This window comes from Ceratosolen solmsi, unplaced genomic scaffold, assembly GCF_000503995.2.
Source record: "Ceratosolen solmsi marchali unplaced genomic scaffold, CerSol_1.0 scaffold17, whole genome shotgun sequence".
NCBI classification, from domain to species: domain Eukaryota; kingdom Metazoa; phylum Arthropoda; class Insecta; order Hymenoptera; family Agaonidae; genus Ceratosolen; species Ceratosolen solmsi.
The window spans coordinates 634,741-654,726 of record NW_011948445.1 but is presented as its reverse complement, the minus strand read 5'-3'; the positions used below and the strand labels follow the sequence as shown (position 1 = coordinate 654,726).

The 19,986-nt window shown below is 27.6% G+C and overlaps 2 protein-coding genes across 4 annotated transcripts; both read left to right on the top strand.

The window, feature by feature from the left end:
• Positions 1-1,606: 1,606 nt before the first annotated feature.
• Arl6 (ADP ribosylation factor-like 6) lies at positions 1,607-6,941 on the top strand. 2 transcript variants are annotated; one of them, XM_011504419.1, is made up of 3 exons: positions 1,607-1,843; positions 3,824-4,003; positions 6,759-6,941. In XM_011504419.1, exons 1-3 carry the CDS (start codon positions 1,663-1,665, stop codon positions 6,878-6,880), a joined length of 483 nt encoding a protein of 160 aa, XP_011502721.1. In that variant the 5' UTR covers positions 1,607-1,662; the 3' UTR covers positions 6,881-6,941. The 2 variants fall into 2 exon arrangements, with proteins under 2 accessions (XP_011502721.1, XP_011502720.1); XM_011504418.1 differs by having other exon boundaries at positions 1,608-1,843; positions 6,669-6,941.
• Positions 6,942-8,799: 1,858 nt separating this feature from the next.
• Phm (Peptidylglycine-alpha-hydroxylating monooxygenase) lies at positions 8,800-10,737 on the top strand. Of its 2 annotated transcripts, none has more exons than XM_011504421.1 (3): positions 8,800-8,936; positions 9,708-9,926; positions 10,001-10,737. In XM_011504421.1, the coding sequence occupies exons 1-3, from the start codon at positions 8,934-8,936 to the stop codon at positions 10,667-10,669; spliced, it is 891 nt and encodes a 296-aa protein (XP_011502723.1). In that variant the 5' UTR covers positions 8,800-8,933; the 3' UTR covers positions 10,670-10,737. The 2 variants fall into 2 exon arrangements, with proteins under 2 accessions (XP_011502723.1, XP_011502722.1); XM_011504420.1 differs by lacking the exon at positions 8,800-8,936 and adding an exon at positions 9,011-9,149.
• The last annotated feature ends 9,249 nt before the right edge of the window (positions 10,738-19,986 follow it).

Below are 19,986 nucleotides of genomic sequence, written 5' to 3'. Positions count from 1 at the left end.
AAATATAAAATAAATTCAAGAAATATTAAAATTAAAATAAATTGATTTTATAAAAAATATAAGTCAAATACGTAAATAGTTTAAGGATACAATAATTATGATACAATTACTACAATTAGATTAACTCATTAAATATAATCCATATATTTGTATGTATAAACATATATTGTATTCATCAAAAAATTATTTAAATATGGAAAATACGTAATGTTCATATGTTGATTTGCTGTCACTTTTTAAATTATCACTAAACCACATGTTTCCTCATATTTCCATAAATTCCATATGGACATGACAATTACTCTCAACTACTTTATCAGCTTATAATCACCGCGTGATTAACAAAACCAGTTTGTTTGTACACGAAATCCATTGGACTTTTTTAAAGTTTTTTTCTATTCTTGATGGAAAAATCTGATATCTTGCTGCCATCTTATTAAAATCTAAGTTTTTTTTTGTTGACTTTAGAAATATTATTTATCACAATATATATAATTGTCTACATACATAAGGGCACATAAAGAATATATTATGTGGTATAATCGTCGTATTTTATTTCTGTTTTCTGTCCAATTTTTTGAATAATAAACATTACTCTTATTTATAGGTTTGCCAAACAAGGAACATATGGCCAGGAAGTACTTATTGGCGTATTATGTAATTAGAACTGGCAACATTTTATATTTATTTTTATACAATTTATATTAATAACTATATAAACAAATAAATTTGATAAATTAATCTGAAAACATAATTTATAAAATGAAAAATTTATTATTATTATTAAATGAACTCTTACATTGAATTTTATAAAGTTTTGATAATAAAGATTTAATTTTTGGTTAATCTTTAACAAATAATTATGCATTACTAGAAACCATTTATTAACTAAAACTACTGAATTAAGATTAAATTAAATTTATTTCATTACTAGAAAGGTGATGAACAAATTTATGACAAGCTTTTATTTCTGTCCTCCATTTTTTGTTTTCAAAACATGGAGTTTTTAATATCTACAATTAGTTTCTTTATTATGATTGGTTAATTCCGTATAATCTGTTTCCTGATTTGTTCTTTGTTTAAGAATATAAATGCTATCGAAGTTACTACGTTATTATTCTCGTTGATTAATAATGATTACAAATGAAGAATTTTTAAATTTAACTTTTCAAGTAATAATAGAATTTATTGCTTTATATATTTATATATAAATTATATATATTTCTATAAATAAAGTTTCTCTAACGAAAATAAATATATAAGATAATTATATTATTGTTTTTAGACTTACTTCATGTATATTAACAATTTATTTTTACAATTTAATATTAATAGAATCATAATTTCGGTACTATCAGATGGTTCTTCATAAATTTATGAAACGCTATAAGTATAATAAAATCTATGTAATGCAAAACTACATGTTTGAAGTATCAATTATTAAATAATCTGTAACTAAATGATACACATTGGAATGTTGTCATTTTTGTTGCCTTGGACACTAATATCTTGAATTTTGGATTATTGACTTTAATTACAATAATTGTAGCTTTAGATAATATTAAATAAGTGTTTATACAGAAATATATGGGTGTATAATATTATAATGCTTAGCTAGCTTAATTAACATTAATAGGAATAATTGGATTAATATTATAAAGAATGATGGGTTTATTTGATCATTTAGCTAATTTTGTAGGATTGCGTAAGAAACAAGTGAATGTTTTAGTAGTAGGTCTTAACAATAGTGGTAAATCAACAGTGATAAATCATTTTAAGAATCAGAATGAGCGTTGTACAGATATAATTCCCACTATTGGATTTAGTGTCGAAAAATTTGCATGTAAGTAATTTATTAAAAAATATAAATTAATTATTTTACATCCATTCTTTTATTATCATATTATTTATTTTATAAGAAAATAAACTTTTCATGATAATAATATTCAAAAATAAATATTTTCATGAATTTTATTTTATTAAAATACATAAAATTGAATTAAACAGTGTATATATCTTGTTTCTAGTTTTAAATAATTATATTTAGAGTTAAACATATGATTGTATTGTGTAAACATATGTAAATTGTATTGGCTAATTTATTTTTAATTATTCAATTAAAAATTAATTAACTATATATATAAATAAATGATTTAATATCTATATGTACTTATATTATATATAGAATAAATTCTTAATCAATTGTTTATTGAAATAATTAAAAAATTTTTAAATAAAAAAATTATATAATTATTTATATATAATTTATTTCAAATGTTCTACATAATATTTTTTTCAATTAATTATAGTTCTGTTTAATTAAATAAATCTTTTATTATAGATATTGGTATTATAATAATCTTGTAATAAAGTTGTATTGTACTTGTATTAAATTGGAAAGTATTAAATAATAAAAGGCTATGTATATATTATTTCATAAATATTATTCTGAATTAACATGAATACTTGAACATACTACTATAAGAGAGCATGAACATTGCAGTAGAAATAAACATTTAAGTTTGTTAATTCAGTATATACATTTTATAAAGTCAATGATGTAATATAATAAAATATAAAATTAAGATCTGTTTATTAATAGCATTGTTTTAAATTATTAAAATAATTAATATAAATTAATTTTGAAGTGCTTGAACAACATATTTGTATATATTATTAATGTGAAAGCTTTATCTATTAAAAATTATCTAAATAGCCTATATAAAGGCTTATAAATAATAAAATAGATAATGTAAATAATATACTTATACTAAGTGATTGATTTTAAAATAAAAGACATGTTTATTATAAAATGAAATTTATATTATAAAAGTATTTGTATGTATTTTAGTCTATAATTGTCTAGAATAATCATTTCTTCGATCATTGAATTTGTTTTTTTCATAAAGTTGATCCATTTACTGATGAATATATTTTCTTATAAATAACTTATTACTCAATAAAATTTTGTTTACATTATGTTAAAATTAATATGTCTGAAGTATACATGTTTTTACTAGTTTCTAAAAGGTAAAGTATAAGGATATATAAAGTATAATTTAATTTAACAGAAAATTAATAGTAGTAACTAAGATTTTCGTATTAATGAATTAATTGTAGAATAGCTGTTTCAACTTTGCCAGATTTAAAAAATTTTACAAATTTGAATAAGCTTATTATGCGTATTTTAATTAGTTATTTACTCGAAAAGTTAAAATTAATATTTAATATTTCACATAGGCATCATTTAAATAAACCAAAAAGAATTAAACATAATTAGACATGCATTTCTTAAATTGTAATGTACTAAAGTAATTCTGTATATTAATTCCTGAATTTGAATTGTTTTATGGTTGTATTCTCATTTCTTTCATGTAGTTATTGTATAATAAATAAACAAAATCTTGTGCATTTCTATATTTTAAAGCAAATATTTAATCATTTTAAACTGTACGTAATTATATACCATATGAAGATTTTTCATAAAACAAAAAATCCTATTTTAAAAATTGAAATTATTGAATTCAAGATATTTTAATGTAATGAAAATAATATAAATATGTGGGTCAAATTTGACACTGTATTTTGGCTAAAAAAAATGCATAGGTATTTGTAACTGAATTGGAACAGTATTTGTTTTGAAAACAAAAGGCCATGGATTCAATTTTAGGATGTACAGTATTACGTGTTATTCTTTAGTTTCCAATACTTAATAACTTATACAATAGTTCGTATATTGTAAATATTTATTAGTATTTGATTCAATTAATATATTCACAATTATTTGACAGCTACAAAATACAAATGAAATTATTTATTGCAGTCAAAAATATCGGCTTTACAGCATTTGATATGTCTGGACAGGATCGGTATAGGTCGTTATGGGAGCATTATTATAAAGGCTGTCACGGTATCATTTTTATTGTTGATAGTAATGATAAACTACGAATCGTTGTAGTAAAAGAAGAGTTGGATATGCTTTTGCAACATCCAGAAATTGCAGGTATAATTATTGATCACTTGTGTATCAATTAAATTTAAAGAATGCTATGATTATTGCTTTTAAAATAAATTCGTAATAAAGTTTTTTTATATTAAACAAATTATGTTTATATTAATAACCATTCACGGATATGTAAACATAACACCAAATAAAAAGTATATTACTAATACACAAAAATATTAGTGTATCAAAGATTACTTTGTTTTCTTGAAGATAAAATTTGAAATATTCAGATTATAAATATACAAAAATTATAGATTGTAATTACGCAGCTATATAAATAGTTTCTTTAGATTATGAATGTTACTATAAACACTATAGAGTACTTGAAATAAGACTAATAAATGTTACTTGTTCTGTTCATGATACATTTAAAAGAAATATTCATAAGAACAATAAAAGATATTACAATCGTTACGTCGATTTAAACTTGTAATTAATATTTATTAAATTTACTTTAAATAAATTATGAATCTTGGTTATTAATAAATTCCTTTACACGCTGTTACTCTATTTTGTTTGCATTATTCACTATCAGTACATTGTTTATTTATATTAGACCGATTAGAAAATTAAAAAATATAATCATAATATCGGGAAATAAGTTTAGATAAATTTCCCCTATATTTTCAACTATTAAAATCGTCTAATAATTTAAATTATAGATTGTAAATTATTTTTTCTCATTTTTTTTTACCGTTTCAATTTTTATATTTGCCGTGTATATATCAATGCAATGTATTTTATATAAAATTATGTGGCATCTTTTTTCAATTCAAACTATGTAGAATAATATGATCTTAACTACACAAATTAATTTATAGAAATTTTTATAATATATTATGATAATTTTGTTAAAATTAAAATAAAACAAAAAAATATTGATGGAAAAAGAAATATGAAAGGAATATAACAATTATAATTAATAGTATACCATATTAGATAAATTCAAGAACTAGAATTCAGAATTTTTTTAACCTTAATAATTCACCTAAGGAAATAAACTTTGTTTATGCAAATTCGATTCTTGTTAGACTCGATAAGGATGTGGAAAATATGTTGACAATTATTACATCATTAAATCTTCAGTTACTATAAATAATAGTATTTCAAACACTCTGAATATTTACTATGATAATGTAGAATTTATCTCTATAATATTTAAAATACACTTTTAAATGTATTCATTCATATTTATTGCATATTAAGCGTTCAGATTTTGATTCTTTGTTATTTTAAATTACCAATATTAGTTATGGATTTTTTAATTTTATTCATTTCATTCTTTTCAAAATTTTTTATTTTCGTTATAGGGAGGGAAGGCGATCTACGATCGTCAGATGGGAGGATTCTTTTATTACTTTCCCCAATTCTGTGTCTACTTTGATTAGAGTTTCGAGAGTTGATTAAGTTACTTTTTGTATGAGTTTCAAATCCTGATCGGACTTTTCCATTAAATTTTCCAATGATGGATTGTTCATGGTGTCCTTTTTCATGAGTTATAATTTAAATTTACGTTTAAAACCATAGCATTTTATCGCAATTCTCGTTCGACGATATAAACTGTAGTTTTTAATACATCAAGACAAATTCGTATTATTTTTTTTAATTTAATATAAACTCCCAATGCAAATTTGATATTACTACTAATTATTAATATAATTATTATATTTATACTACTAGATATTAATACTACTACTACTACTAATAATAATAATAAGAATTATTATTATTATTATTATTATTATTATTATTATAGTATTAGCTATATCGCTATGTTTTATATTATATTATTCAATGCTGTATTAGAATTTATTATAACGATAATACAACGATATTTTATCTTGGTCCACAATAAAAAATTTGTATTAATTTATTCATACCTACTATTTAGATATACGAACTTTCGCAAAAGAAATGTTTGAAGTATTATATTATGATTAAACATAAAATGAAAAATTATGATTATATTTAAATGAATTACAGCTTCACCAAGTTTATGAAAATGGTTTTCAAATTATGGGGTACTTATATTACTATTTTATTATAATTTTGAAAAAAAAAACAAAAATATAAATCTAATTGAATCAAATATGAAAGTGAGTATTATATTTATATAAATGAATAGTGAACATTAGTCTTTGTTACTACTGTATTTAATACTAGTGATAGTATATTTACATCATGAATGTTTAGTGTCGTATAAAATTTTCTTTCCTCTTACTTAATTGAAATCCTAAACTCTTAAAAAAAAATATTTCAAATTTAATCTCATTTGTACTTACATTTATTAGATTTGATTAAATTAAAAATGTGATAATTGAAAAAATTATTGTTTTTGTTATCAAATCCTTTTTCATGAAACTTAAAATTAGTTAACCATTTGTAGGAAGTGTAAAATAAAAACTAATGATAAAATAATACAGTAAATTTTATAAAGAGAATGAAATTCAAAGTAAAAGAATAACTTAATTCATTAAATATAATTTAAAAACAATTATTTTTAAATTCATAATATAAACTATATAATGTGCTTAATAAATGAAGTAGCATTTTTTTAATGAAAATATTTTACTAATTAAAATTTTTGAAAATAATATAAAAAACCTAACATAAATAAAAATATGTTATTTATTTAAATTACATATTAATCATTATTTCCCAGGTCAAAAACTACCAATCCTATTTTTAGCTAATAAAATTGATCTACCAAATTCATTAACAACCATAAATCTTGTGACATGTTTGGGTTTAGATAAAATACAAAATAAACCTTGGCATATACAAGCTACAAATGCTATTACTGGTGATGGCTTGCAAACTGCAATTGAATGGCTAACAGATCAGATACGAGATATACACATCAATAGAAGATAGTAGTAATGTGCATTTATAAGTATTACAGAGATAATGAGTATTCTATTAAAAACAGTACCTTATAAACATGTTATTATTTAAAAGAAACAAATAATTAGAAAATATTAATATAAATTATTTAAAAATATTAAAATATTTATATTATAAAATAATTATATCAAATTATAGTTTTAAGGTCTTATTTATTTTCTTTTTTTAAACATACAATTAACTAACCTTTTTTTAACAAGATTTTTATAATTAAATAATGTTTTCATTTACTTTATAAAAATTATAAATATTCATACTTAAACTTGTTTCAATGTAATATGTAATATATATTTATTTGGTGAGTAATTCTAATAATATCTTAATGAATTTGGAAAATGAAAAATAAACGGTTTGTTTTAATTAGTTCATGGAAAAATGATTATTTGTATGTATATTTATATATTTATATATATATATATATATATACATAATATATGCATGTGTGATAAATAATAAAATTTATATATAACAATTTTTAAACTTAATAGCGCCACTATTTGCTTTTATGTTGATTATTGATTTAATTTTTTTCGCAACTATAATTTATTTTAAAATAATATATGATTACGGTAGTAAAACGAACAGCCTTTTTACTTAAAATACACAAATGCTATCATATACATATATATATCCAAGCTACTACTTGCTAATTATACACAATCGAGGTAATATTATTGTCATATAATACATGACAGAATATAAGGAATATTTTAGAAGTTTATTTAAACATAAAAAATAATATATATATATATATATTCATAACATGTAATTAAATAATAAAATATTGCACTATCTATGACAATAAACAAACTCCTGAGCATTGTAAGGAACCTCTATGATCATTTGAGCCTATGAAACTCAGGAGCTATGAAGGGACACAAAAGGATTCACCATATGATACTGATCTCGAAATAGCATGTTATTAACTGCAGTCAGGTTTGCAAAGATAAAAAACAGTTTTGTTGTTGACAAATAATTATTCCTTCCATCTTTTTATCTGTGAAAGTCATAAATATCAAAAAGTTACACAATTTTGAATTGGTAAACGAGACCGAATTATGAAAGGAATTAAGGCATTAAATAATCGTTTTATAAAAGTTTAAAGAGGATTTTAATATAATGCCTCAAGTTTCTAAATTTTCTCACATATAAAATGCTCTCTTAGATATATATTTATCGTTTGCATAATTTTTCAATAGTTTCATACAATTTTATTAACTAAAATTTTAATTCCAGAATAATGTAAATAATAATAATTTAAAAACAAATAATAAAATGTTATTTATGTTTTCTTAAATTAAAATAAATTACATAAAATTTCTTTATACCTTATAGTAACTGCATCTAATTTAAATATATAGTACATCATTATATTACTTCCAAATACTTTGATAAGTTACTACTTAAATTGTTTGCAAATTCATCAAGAACATGCTTTGAAATAGCCAAGCAATATACAATTCCAGTTTAATAAAGGTTTATGAAATTTTAATATTAAACTTATTACGAAATTATTTCTTTAATAAAACATTTCTTTTGTACCTTATTACTGATAGTAATAATGAAACGTACTGGACATTAGATTTTAGTTACATTTATTTTATATACTTTATATGTATAATTAACATAATATTTTGATTATATATTTTTTAATCTGTTAAATCTATGTATCAATTCTTTATCTTCAAAATTGAAGATATATGTGTAAGTAACTAACCTCTAATGTACTTTATTTTTATGAAGATTTTTAAAATTATGGATATTTATATATAATTCAAAAATTAAAAAAATCTTAATATTATATTCTTTTTCAATTTTCTAAAAAAGGTAGTTTAAACTTATTTATTTTGAATTAGTAATATAAAATCCTAAAGAAGTAACTGGCTTTGCCCATAACATAATTTATTTTGTAAATCAATATTATACTATATGACATCATACATGACGTCAATTGGAAAGATATTGCTTTCTTTAAGGCCATTGTTAAAATCAATAGGCAGAGTCAGTGATTAACTTTCATATTATGGTAAGAGTAATTTCAAAACAGTTTAAGTAATTGAAAAAAAAGTATATTAATGCATTAATTTGTAGCTAATAATAAATATACTAATTCATTTAAAATATGCAACACAAACGACTTTTTTTATCAATAACTGTATTTATGCTTATTTGTGAATTTGCAAAATGTTACACTGTAGAAAAATATTCTTTTCTTATGCCAAATGTGCAACCAAGCATCGTAAGTATTTTGTAATTTTATTTGGATTAATTTATTATTATTAAATTAATGTTATTAATTAAAGTTTAAAATTTTAATATTTGTCCATACATAAGAAAAACAATTGTTATTAATTAGAAATTTATATTGAATTATGTATTACAATGTGAGTTTATATATATTTAAAGGTTAGTAATATAGAGTTGATGTTGAATTATTGATAGTAAATATACTAAAATTGATATCTAAAATAAAAAAATTTTAACATAATTTTTATTTATTTTTAATAAATAACAAATTCAAATATGCTTTAATAATTATTAGAAATTACTTAAATAAAAAAGATAGAAAATAAATGATATTTAATTCTAAACAAAATGTAAATTATTTTTATTAGATTCTTATATTTATTAAATATTTATATATAATTTTTCAAAAATATTTCAGCGATTATGATAAAAATATACTCATATATTGTAATTCATGAACTAAATAACTATAAATTAGAGTTGTTTTATTTTTAAAATTTAAAGGTAATATAAATAATTTCCTAATTAATTTATACAATTCTCATTTTAGCCAGAATTATATCTTTGTAGTCCAGTAAAAATAGACAATGAAAATACTTACTATATTGTTGGATTTGAGCCGAATGCAACTATGAATACTGCACATCATATTATTTTATATAGTTGCTCAACACCAGGAAGTGCTGAACCAATATGGAATTGCGGAGAAATGTCATTTACTGAAAGTTTATTTATGACCATTGCTAGCCCATGTCAAGATAGTTCTGAAGTAAGTACTATACAATATTATTGTTAACAGGGGATAGCTATATTATATTTATAAAGTTTTTATAACATTTTTAGATTATTTATGCATGGGCTAGAGATGCACCTGAACTAATTCTTCCAGATAATGTGGGATTTAAAGTAGGAAAGGGTTCTCTTATAAAATATTTAGTACTTCAAATACATTATGCACATATCGATAAATTTAAGGATGGAACTACAGATGATTCTGGTATTACATTACATCTTACAAGGCAGCCTTTAAATAAATTAGCTGGTGTATATATATTAGGAACTGGTGGTGGAATTCCCCCTCACAGTGTAGAATATATGGAATCATCTTGTGAAATATCAGAAAACAAGACGATTCATCCATTTGCTTATAGAGTTCATACGCATAGTTTAGGAAAAATTGTATCTGGGTATGTCATTAGAAATAATAAATGGATAGAACTTGGAAAGCGTGATCCTCTTAAGCCACAAATGTTTTACAATATTCATTATAATGGAACAATAAAATATGGTGATAGATTAGCTGCTCGATGTACAATGCAAAGCGAGCTTGACACATGGACTTATGTAGGAAATACGAATAATGATGAAATGTGCAATTTCTATTTAATGTATTACGTTGAAAATGAAGAACCATTAAGTAATAAATTTTGTTTTAGTTCTGGTCCACCTAAGTATTACTGGCATATAGATGGATTAATAAATATACCTGATAGAGAAGCTTCTACATTGTAGAGAATTTGTTATACCATTAAATTATCTTTTATTTATAAAATATACATTTCAAATGATTAAATTATTAAAATGTCTGAAAATATGTGAAAACTAAAAATACATATTGATATAATATACAACTTGTAAAGATAAATAAACTTTGATTATTATTTAAAAAATACATAAAGAAATATGAAAAAACAAATATTCAAATAATTTAACTATCTGTTTCAATATTTTTACATAAGTAGAAATATAAAAAATTAATAATTGTAGTTATTTTTTATTACTTATGTACTGATTATACATATAATTAGTTTTTCAGTATGAATTCAGATTTATATATCAGTAACTAACATTGATAATTTTAATTATAATTATATAATATATTTAATAGTTAACATTATACATTGTAAAATTTGCAGAAGGAGCCTATATTTTTCTATATTTTTAGTATATTAATTGAAGTAATACTAATATTAAATTAATAAATAGTAATTCAATATATGATTATGTTATGTTGTCACTTAGTGTGTATTTTTTTTGTTTTTCAAATTTAATGGTGTAGATGTGCCAAGATATACTTAATTATATATGTATATAACAATTTAATATTTATATTTATTTTGCTATTTTAAATTCAATATTAGGTAATATATTATTTTTAAAAAAGCATTAAGATTTCGTATACAATATTATATAATTAAATATAATTTTGATTTAAAGATAAGATAAATAGTATAAAATTAGTACAGAAAAAGAATATACATTTATATATATTCTTCATTACAAAAATTCATATATATATATATATATATATATTAGAATTAATTAGAAAAATCTGATAAATAAAGAATTTAGAATTATTAGATTTACGTCTTAAGCATTTAATTAAAAAGAATTGCTATGTGTAATATTACTACTTATTCAATTGTCTCCATACTTTAATATTTTTTGCATTATTTCATACTACTTATGTTTGTGTTTATATTTATATATATCGATGATAGTAAAATAATATATCAGGAAACATTACATCAGATTCAAATATTGAAGATTTTAATAGTGTAGAAAAGTTAAATTTAATCTAACAAGGAAATGGTGGTGCCAAACCTTTAAAAATTTAGCAAATTTGCTATATTTTAAATGTATAGCAAATCTAATGAATTAATTAATATTTATTTAATAATTTCAATTTCTAATTACTTATAACCAATGTATTTTTACTTACTTTAGAGTCATAAATAATGTGTGTTAAAAAATTTTGAGGTTCTCAATGGTTGTGAAGAATGATAATGTATTTAAAACAAAAATTAAATCTGATAATAAAGTTGGTAATAATTAAATAATTGTTTTAAATAAAATATGATCTCATAAGTAATAGTTTTTTGATATTTTTTATTTTTGAATATATTTAACTGATAAAAGAAATATATGTCGTAATTAGTGAAATTGAAAGTTGATTTATAATCCCGATTTTACAAGTATGCGAAACTGTTTTATTTCCTGGCTCGAACTGCCAATGTTTCGATAGCTTTAATTTACCACCCACCCACCCTAGCGGGTGTTTGAGAAGGAGTTAAGTGGAAGGACAGTAAAGTACAGTGTGTGCTTCTTCGATAAATATGGTTTATTAAGGTTTATTTACAATTACATTATTAATGTGTTGAAATTATTCGATGGCAGGGTGTATCCTATATTCAATCACGAAGATGCCGTTGCTTGGAACTGTTTCTGTGGTGCATGGTTTATCCACCCGAGATGGTCCTTGATTATGGTGATGTTGTAATTTTGTAAAAGTCAGCAACTTATTATGCACACTCCTTATTAGTGAGTATGATTTGTGCTATCAATAATAGCGTCATGCTAGTCTTGCAAGGACTAGCAATAATTATGAATACTACTTAGAGTATTGGTTTGCTATGTTTATAATAGTGTCATGCTAGTCTTGTAAGGACTAGCAATAATTATGCACAGACTTTGTTAACTCACAGTGATGCGGCAGCCTTGATCTGATCCTGTAATGAGTAGTTCACCATTACGAATGCTCCTTGTTGATGGTGATAAATTGTTGCTGATTTTGCAAGGATCAGCAATGATTATACACGCTCCTAATCAGGGAGTATGTCTTGTGTCGTCTGGAGTTTTCTTGATATGAAGGAGAAGTGTCAACACCTTTTAATTATAGCACAGAAGAATCGATGCGTCTTCCTTCTATCGTGGTGAGTAGCTTGCTGGCCGACTAGTCTTTATGGGTGAATGGCATGTTGATTGCGTCAATGACTGAAAGTCTACTGGTGCGCTTGTCCTAAATAATCACGCGGCAGCTTTGTTAGCTAACAAGAAAGGGGCCGATCATGGCGCTAGAAACAATGGACGTGCACTTGTATCATTTCGGATGTATCGGCTTTTCCAAATCTCCAATGACCGTTGGATATTATTCTTAGAAGTTATGACCGTTGAATTATTTCCCCGAAATGTTAATAGTTCAGGTTTTTCCTTGAAATGATAGCTGTTGGGATTTCCCCCCAAATGATAACATTCGAGATATTCTCTGAATCTCGAATAACAAGGAACTTTAAAAATTATAGGAAAATACAAGTAAACAGCGTTAAATTAAATTAATTAAATTAATTAAAATCCATTGATGTTAAATTATAATAGTGTTTTCTTACTATATTCGTTCATTCAGAATCCAATGTCGAAAGATCAGAATTCGAACACAAATATATAATAGCAATATTTCAATTTCAGATGTCATACTTGAAAATTAATAATATTTTACATGTACAATTACCAATCTTTCTAATTTGCACAAATAATTTGATTTTAAAATGAAAAGAAAATCTCTCGAATTATATTTACTAGAAAAACTTTCAAGAGCTGATAAAAGAGAATTATCGAACGGATACAAAAAACTAAGAAAGTCTCGCCAAGGTTGCATGAGACTCGAAAAGGTTTCTACATCTGTGAACTCGTAAACAGCAATTTATTGCCTTTCGTGCTACAGACGTAGTAATTGTTTTGAATGCAATGAAGATCCTTGCGACTTACTATCAAAACCCGGCCAGCCTGTTTACGCGAGAATATTTTAAGGCGTAAGATATTTGAAAACAATCGAGTGAAAAACATTTCTTAAAATCTATTGCAAGTACGACAAATGTTGCTGCTTGCATAGGCCAAGCGAAGACGCTTGACCAAAAATCACTCCCACCACGATGAGTCCCTTTGAGGGGCAAATCTTCCACTTCATGCATAGACGCCAGAAATACCCCTTCAAAATTCTCATTGTCTAAGCCTAATTTCTTATGAAGTGGGAAAAGGGCGGGCACATTCATCATGCCGCCGAAAAGCGGCGCGCCCTGATTGGAAAACTAAGACCAGAAGCTCCTTGAGTGAAGACTCATGGCAAGAGGCCTTAAAGATGGGAACAAGGCAGCGAAAAGTCGCTGTCCGCGGCGGACAATTGGAACACGCTGTTCGCGTGGACAGCCAAGTACTGTTTCGTAAGAAAAGGGCTCGCGTAGGCAGTCAAGAGTTATCTTAAGGAAAGTCAAGTAATAGAAAATAATTGTCCATAGAAGCCAAGTCTAAAATTCACTCAGCGCAGAAATAAATGTTAGTAATTCAGAGCAAGACTACTGCATCCTGGTGAGTATAAGTGCAATTGTGTCCAACTCACCGTTGGATCAGATCAAAACTATTGCATCCCTGTGAGTATAAGAGTCACGTCGCACGCATTTGCTCTGCCACGTGCAATTGTGACCAACTCATTCTTGGATCAGATTTAAACTACGATATCGCTGTGAGTACATTAATATACGTTATCTATTCAATTATTGTCAGCCGGCAGCAAAACCGGCATAAGACAACCATCAACATCATCTCACACTCTCTGACAAGAAGTGTGTAGTAATTATTTACCTATGCAATTTTCATCAATTCAACGATTTCAAAACATCTTGTGTAGTGATTCATCCTATATAAGAAGCCGTTCAAGAAATCGTATCTTCATATAAGAGTCAAGAAGATTCTACAACACCCATATGTAAATTGTGTAATAAATTGTATAATAAATGATAATTAACCAACTTTCACGACTCTTGTACAGCCCCTTCATCTCACTCCTTCCCGAGCGTCTGCTAGGGCGGGCGGCAAACTAAGCTATTGAAGCATTGGCAGTTCGAGCCAAGAATTACATCACTATAATTTCGAACAATGGTCATAAATTTATATATTTGCAGCAAGTAGCGAATATTTATGAATATTGTTTACAAGACAAGGAATGATTACATTGTTTGTGTTGTTGATTAGTTGATTTTTATAGACAGACAAAAAGAAAAATATAATAGTAAGAAAATGTTATAATATTTTACAACTATTAAATAAAAATATTAAATATTATTGTATCGACGACAAAATTTAATTATTAAATTCAATTTATTTAAAGTTTACTGTTAAATAAGAATTTTAGGGAGTAGGAATAGTTATTAATTTTACTTATACATTAATTTGTCGAGTCCGGGATAAGAAATGCTGGGACCTCGATGTTTGAATAGTTGAAGTTGAAAATTCTTGAGTGTTTCTGGGTTGAAAATCCTCATATTAAATCTATAAGTGTATTCTTGATAGCCTGGAGCGTGATTCCCCTTCTCCTTATGAGTTGAGTAGTTGTAGTGGGAGACTCGAGCTGGTAGGGGCAGCGAGTTGGTGCCGCCTTAGCCGCCGGTGTAGGGTGAGCGCTGTAGTAGTGGGAGGATGTCCGTGTTACGTCATTGCTTGAATGAGTGAGAGATTCACTCGCATCGGTGTAACGCAATGTCGATAGTGTGCGGTACTTACATGAGCGTGAGTAGCTCTCTTATACCTATAGTGGTGAGTGACGTTCGTGATGCGTTGCTGCGTAAGTGTTTGTGAGATCAGATGTAGTTGTGGTATTGGTGCACGTTCGTGATGTGTTGCTGCTTACATAGTTGACAGGAGCCAATGTGTTAGTAAGACGTAAGAACGAGCGAAGTGGCGTATTTTACGTGCAGGCTGGATCCGATGAGTAGAATGGCGATCCTGTCGTGATGAGTGCTTGATTGAACTAGTAAGAGCAGTAGTAAGGAACGAGCGTGGTGCGTTGTTTACGGAGGCGTTGGTGCCGGTATAGTTGTGGCGTCGCTATTAGTTCTATAAGTTGCTTGATGCTTGCTATGGCTTCATAATGGCCATTGCAGGTTGGATAGCGAGCCCGATGTGGAGAGTGCGTGATTGGTACTAGCAAGAGGACGAGAGCGTCAAGTGCAGCACCTTAAATATTTTCGTACGAACTTGCGGCGCCGTTCGCGCATCAGTGGCTGTTGCTATGCCGATATTTGTCGTGACGTCAATAGGGCATAGCCTTGTAGGGTTCATTGTCATTACTTTTCGGAATTATAGTCGTATATTCGAATTTTCGGTATAGAAGCGTTCTTCGAGTTCGTTGGCCAGTGTTTAGAAAACGAATGTTCGCGCGCTCATACCTCTCCCACTTTTGTATTCCGTTCAAAACTGCTGTAATCTGTAACATTCCGCCCGCCATCTTCAATTCATTAATGATTAGAATTCGTGTCTTCGGTGGGAGCTGGCAGTACTGGTAGAATGTGGAGTGGTCTTGTGATTGTGGTTTAGTCAACTTGGGCAAGAAGTGTGGAGATTTCCTTAAATGTCAATTATCCAATGGTATTCCTTATGTAACTTGGCGAAGTTTGCCACTGCTTCCCATTTTTTCATGTGATGCGAAATGAATTCATATTTTTCTTAGGCTTGGATAATTCTTTGAGGGAGGGTTCTCGGGTGATTGCGAGCGAGTTCTGATGACGTGAAAAATATCATGCTATCCTTGCCTGGTACGTTTTGTTGTAACTTGGCGAAGCATACCCATTTTTTATGTGATGCGAAATGAATTCCTATTCTTCTTATGCGTGGATAATTCCTTGAGGGAAGGTTCTCGGGTGATTGCGACAAATATCATGCTATCCTTGCCTGGTATGTTTTGTTTCTGTCCCATGTAGCCCTGAGTTATTCTTTCAGTGCCCTTATTGCTGTGCTCTTGTTGAATACTTCCACGGGGGTTGACTTGTGTTTTTTTTTCTAGAATTGCTTAGACGGCCTGAGTCTAAGTCATTGGTAATGTGGTAAGAATTCATTCAAGATGTGGTTGGAAAGGGTGGGCGTGTCTTCTTGTGGACTTCATCCTAATCAATTTTATATTGTACAGTTAGCAATACAATTTACTTATGGTTATCCAACGGTTTGATGGCGATGAAAACAGCGCGATGAATTAAATTGTCATTTTTTCTCACAGAAACCGCCCGCCATGCCGCGATTCTGCAGTTGAATCGGGTTCCAGTTGTAGTGCAGCGTGTTTTCATCTCCAAGATTCATGACATGTCTGCCATGCGTGATGAGTGGCACGGCCAGTGTAGGCTGGAGCCCATGTATTAGTAAGACGTAAGAACGAGCGAAGTGGCGTAGCTTACGCGCGGGCTGGAGCCGATGTATCAGTAAGACGTAAGAACGAGCGAAGTGGCGTAGCTTACGTGCGGGCTGGAGCCGATGTATCAGTAAGACATAAGAACGAGCGAAGTGGCGTAGCTTACGTGGGGGCTGGAGTCGATGTATCAGTAAGACATAAGAACGAACGAAGTGGCGTAATCTGTAACAAATAGCTATAAAATATTGATAATATTGAAGTTTCATAAATAACACATTATATTTACATATTGCATATTTTTGTTAATTTTTTGTTATGTTTAGAAATACTAGAGAAAATTTTTACAGAATTATGGGTAAACATAAATTATAATTTTGACTACTGAAAAAATGTCACGGTCTATTGTTTTCATTATACTGGTTATTTTGATACACGTTTTATATGTCTGCATGCATAAAGTTTGTGTTTATGATGTTTCATAATTGATAAATCTCTTGTTTTTTCCTTTTTTTGTTAACTTTACAGTATGATATCAATTGTTTCAAATATTTCTTGACTACGAAATTAAAAAAAAAAAATATTCAAGCTTCACATGTATGTTAATTCTTTCAGTGATATATAAAAGATATAATTATATGCATATATATAAATATGTTTATATTAATTTAATAGGACAGAAGCATAGTATATTAGTATAATTGTCTGCTGACTTTATATTTATCAATTGAATTTTATATTATTTTATGTTATAATATTTAATTAAAGAATAGCATCAATTTAAATAATCAAATTTAAATTTAATACGAAACAATAATATATTCAAGATATGTGATATATGAAAAATAATTTTATATAGTCAACATGTTATGTGTTATGTGTAATATATGACGTAATATAATGTATAATGTGTAGTATATGATGTAATATAATGACGAAATAAGTATCTACATTATTATAAAGAAATTTAAAAGCTTTTAAGATAATGGATTTGTTAAAAAATAAATATTTTCTACAAACTAGAGTACATCTAAACGTTATTCGGCCAAAGCATCCTAAATAAGACTAAATCTAGAAAATAAACGATATCTCGTACGTAATCTAGTGTATTAAGAATTTTATTCATTGTCTAAAAATAGAGTACCTGGCTAGGAGGGCCACATATCTAGAGTTAGGTGTAAACTCCCAGATGGTGGAAGGGAGGATTGGCAAGTGGACAGGATAGTGCATGTATTCAATAATAAATAGATTTGGTATTTGTTTTAGTTTATTGCGATAATTGCATTGGTTGTATTATAATGATTTTAGTTTATGCTTGAATGCCTTCGTTTCTTGAGTTTTGTATTGCTATTGCCACAGAGCTGTAATGTGCGTTGCATGTACAGGTAGAAGGGCTTAACCTTCTGGTCCTCTATATGTAATGCACGTGGTGGTGGAGTTATACACGTAGAAGAACAAGGCCGTAAACCCTTGCGCTTCCTTGTGTAGTGGCACATGGCAGTAGCTTGAGTTTGCCTTGTTATTGTCTTATTGCTTACCTTGTAGGCTCTGCAGCTGTGCTCTTGATGCCACGTCATCTTGGTCTGCAGATATTTATACAGACGGCGCCTCGTATATCTATCTTGTGGGAACTAAACTTGCCCCTTATGCGTTTGCAGATTGTGTGAGCTTGGTCGCTCTACAGTTCTTTACCTTGTGAGGCATATTGTGTATTATTATCGAATGGATTATTAATGTGAATTATTAAGGAATGGAACTTTACCTTATTAGTTCTGCAGATTTTTGTGCTCTTGATGGCAGCTAGTGATGTCTGCAGGTTGTGCCTCGTGCGGCAGCTTATAGTTTATGTTTTGTGTTTTTCTGGCTATACCTCGTATTGTTTGCTGAGTTTGCCTCGAACAGCTCCTTATAGGTTGTGATTATGTTGTGCCTTGTGCATCACTGTTTACTTGTTCCTTTATCTTTATCTTGCACTGCTGCGAGTGTATGATTTGAATTTGCACTTATCTTGCACTTGTTATGAGTTGGATATGACTAGACTTTGCCTCTTAATCGGCCTTTACTGTGTATATCTACATTCTTGTTATTTGGCGTTCCCTTGGAGATGCAGCCTTGCCGGCTTCTCTGGTGACAAGAGACTCCTGTGTGCGCCTTGCTGGCGTCTTTTTTGAAGGCATTCTCTCGGCCACCGCGTGGCCCTTATAAATTTCCTGCTTCTTGGCGTTTCCAATCAGAGCGCCTCTTTTTGGGCGTCTCCAATCGAATTGATCCTTTCATTATTGACGGCTCCAATTAGAGCGCTTCTTACTTGCAGTCCCACCATGAGAGGGGGACTTCTTTGGCACGTTCTCGCTTCACTATCCGAGCCACATGTAGTTGGGTTTGACAACAGCGTATGCGTGCAGTGTTGCCTTTAATATCCCTTTTTTCGGATGTAAGACGAGGTGGTTTTTGCTTATATTTTTATGACTGATTATGCCAGAAGTATTATGACTTGTCGATAGATGCTTTGTGGCGAGGTCCTGTCAAATGTCTCGTAGCATTCGTTTTATGACGGCTTTTTGCTGGACACTTGGAGCTTTGTTCTCGCCAGATGTGTTTATGAATTGTATTTTCTTTTGATATTCGAAGTTTTGCTGAATTGTTTAGATTTAGTTAATCCGAGGCACGTTTTGAATGATATTTCTCGAATGGTCGAGAGTTCACCCTTTTCGGAACTCTTATCTCGACTTTTCCAGATGTTTAATGAGCTGACATCTAAAACAATTGACATCTGGAAAAATCGAGATAAGAGTTCCGAAAAGGGCAACTCTCGGCTACGCGAGTAATAACATTCAAAAACGCCCCTCGGATTAACTAAATCTAAACAATTCAGCAAAAC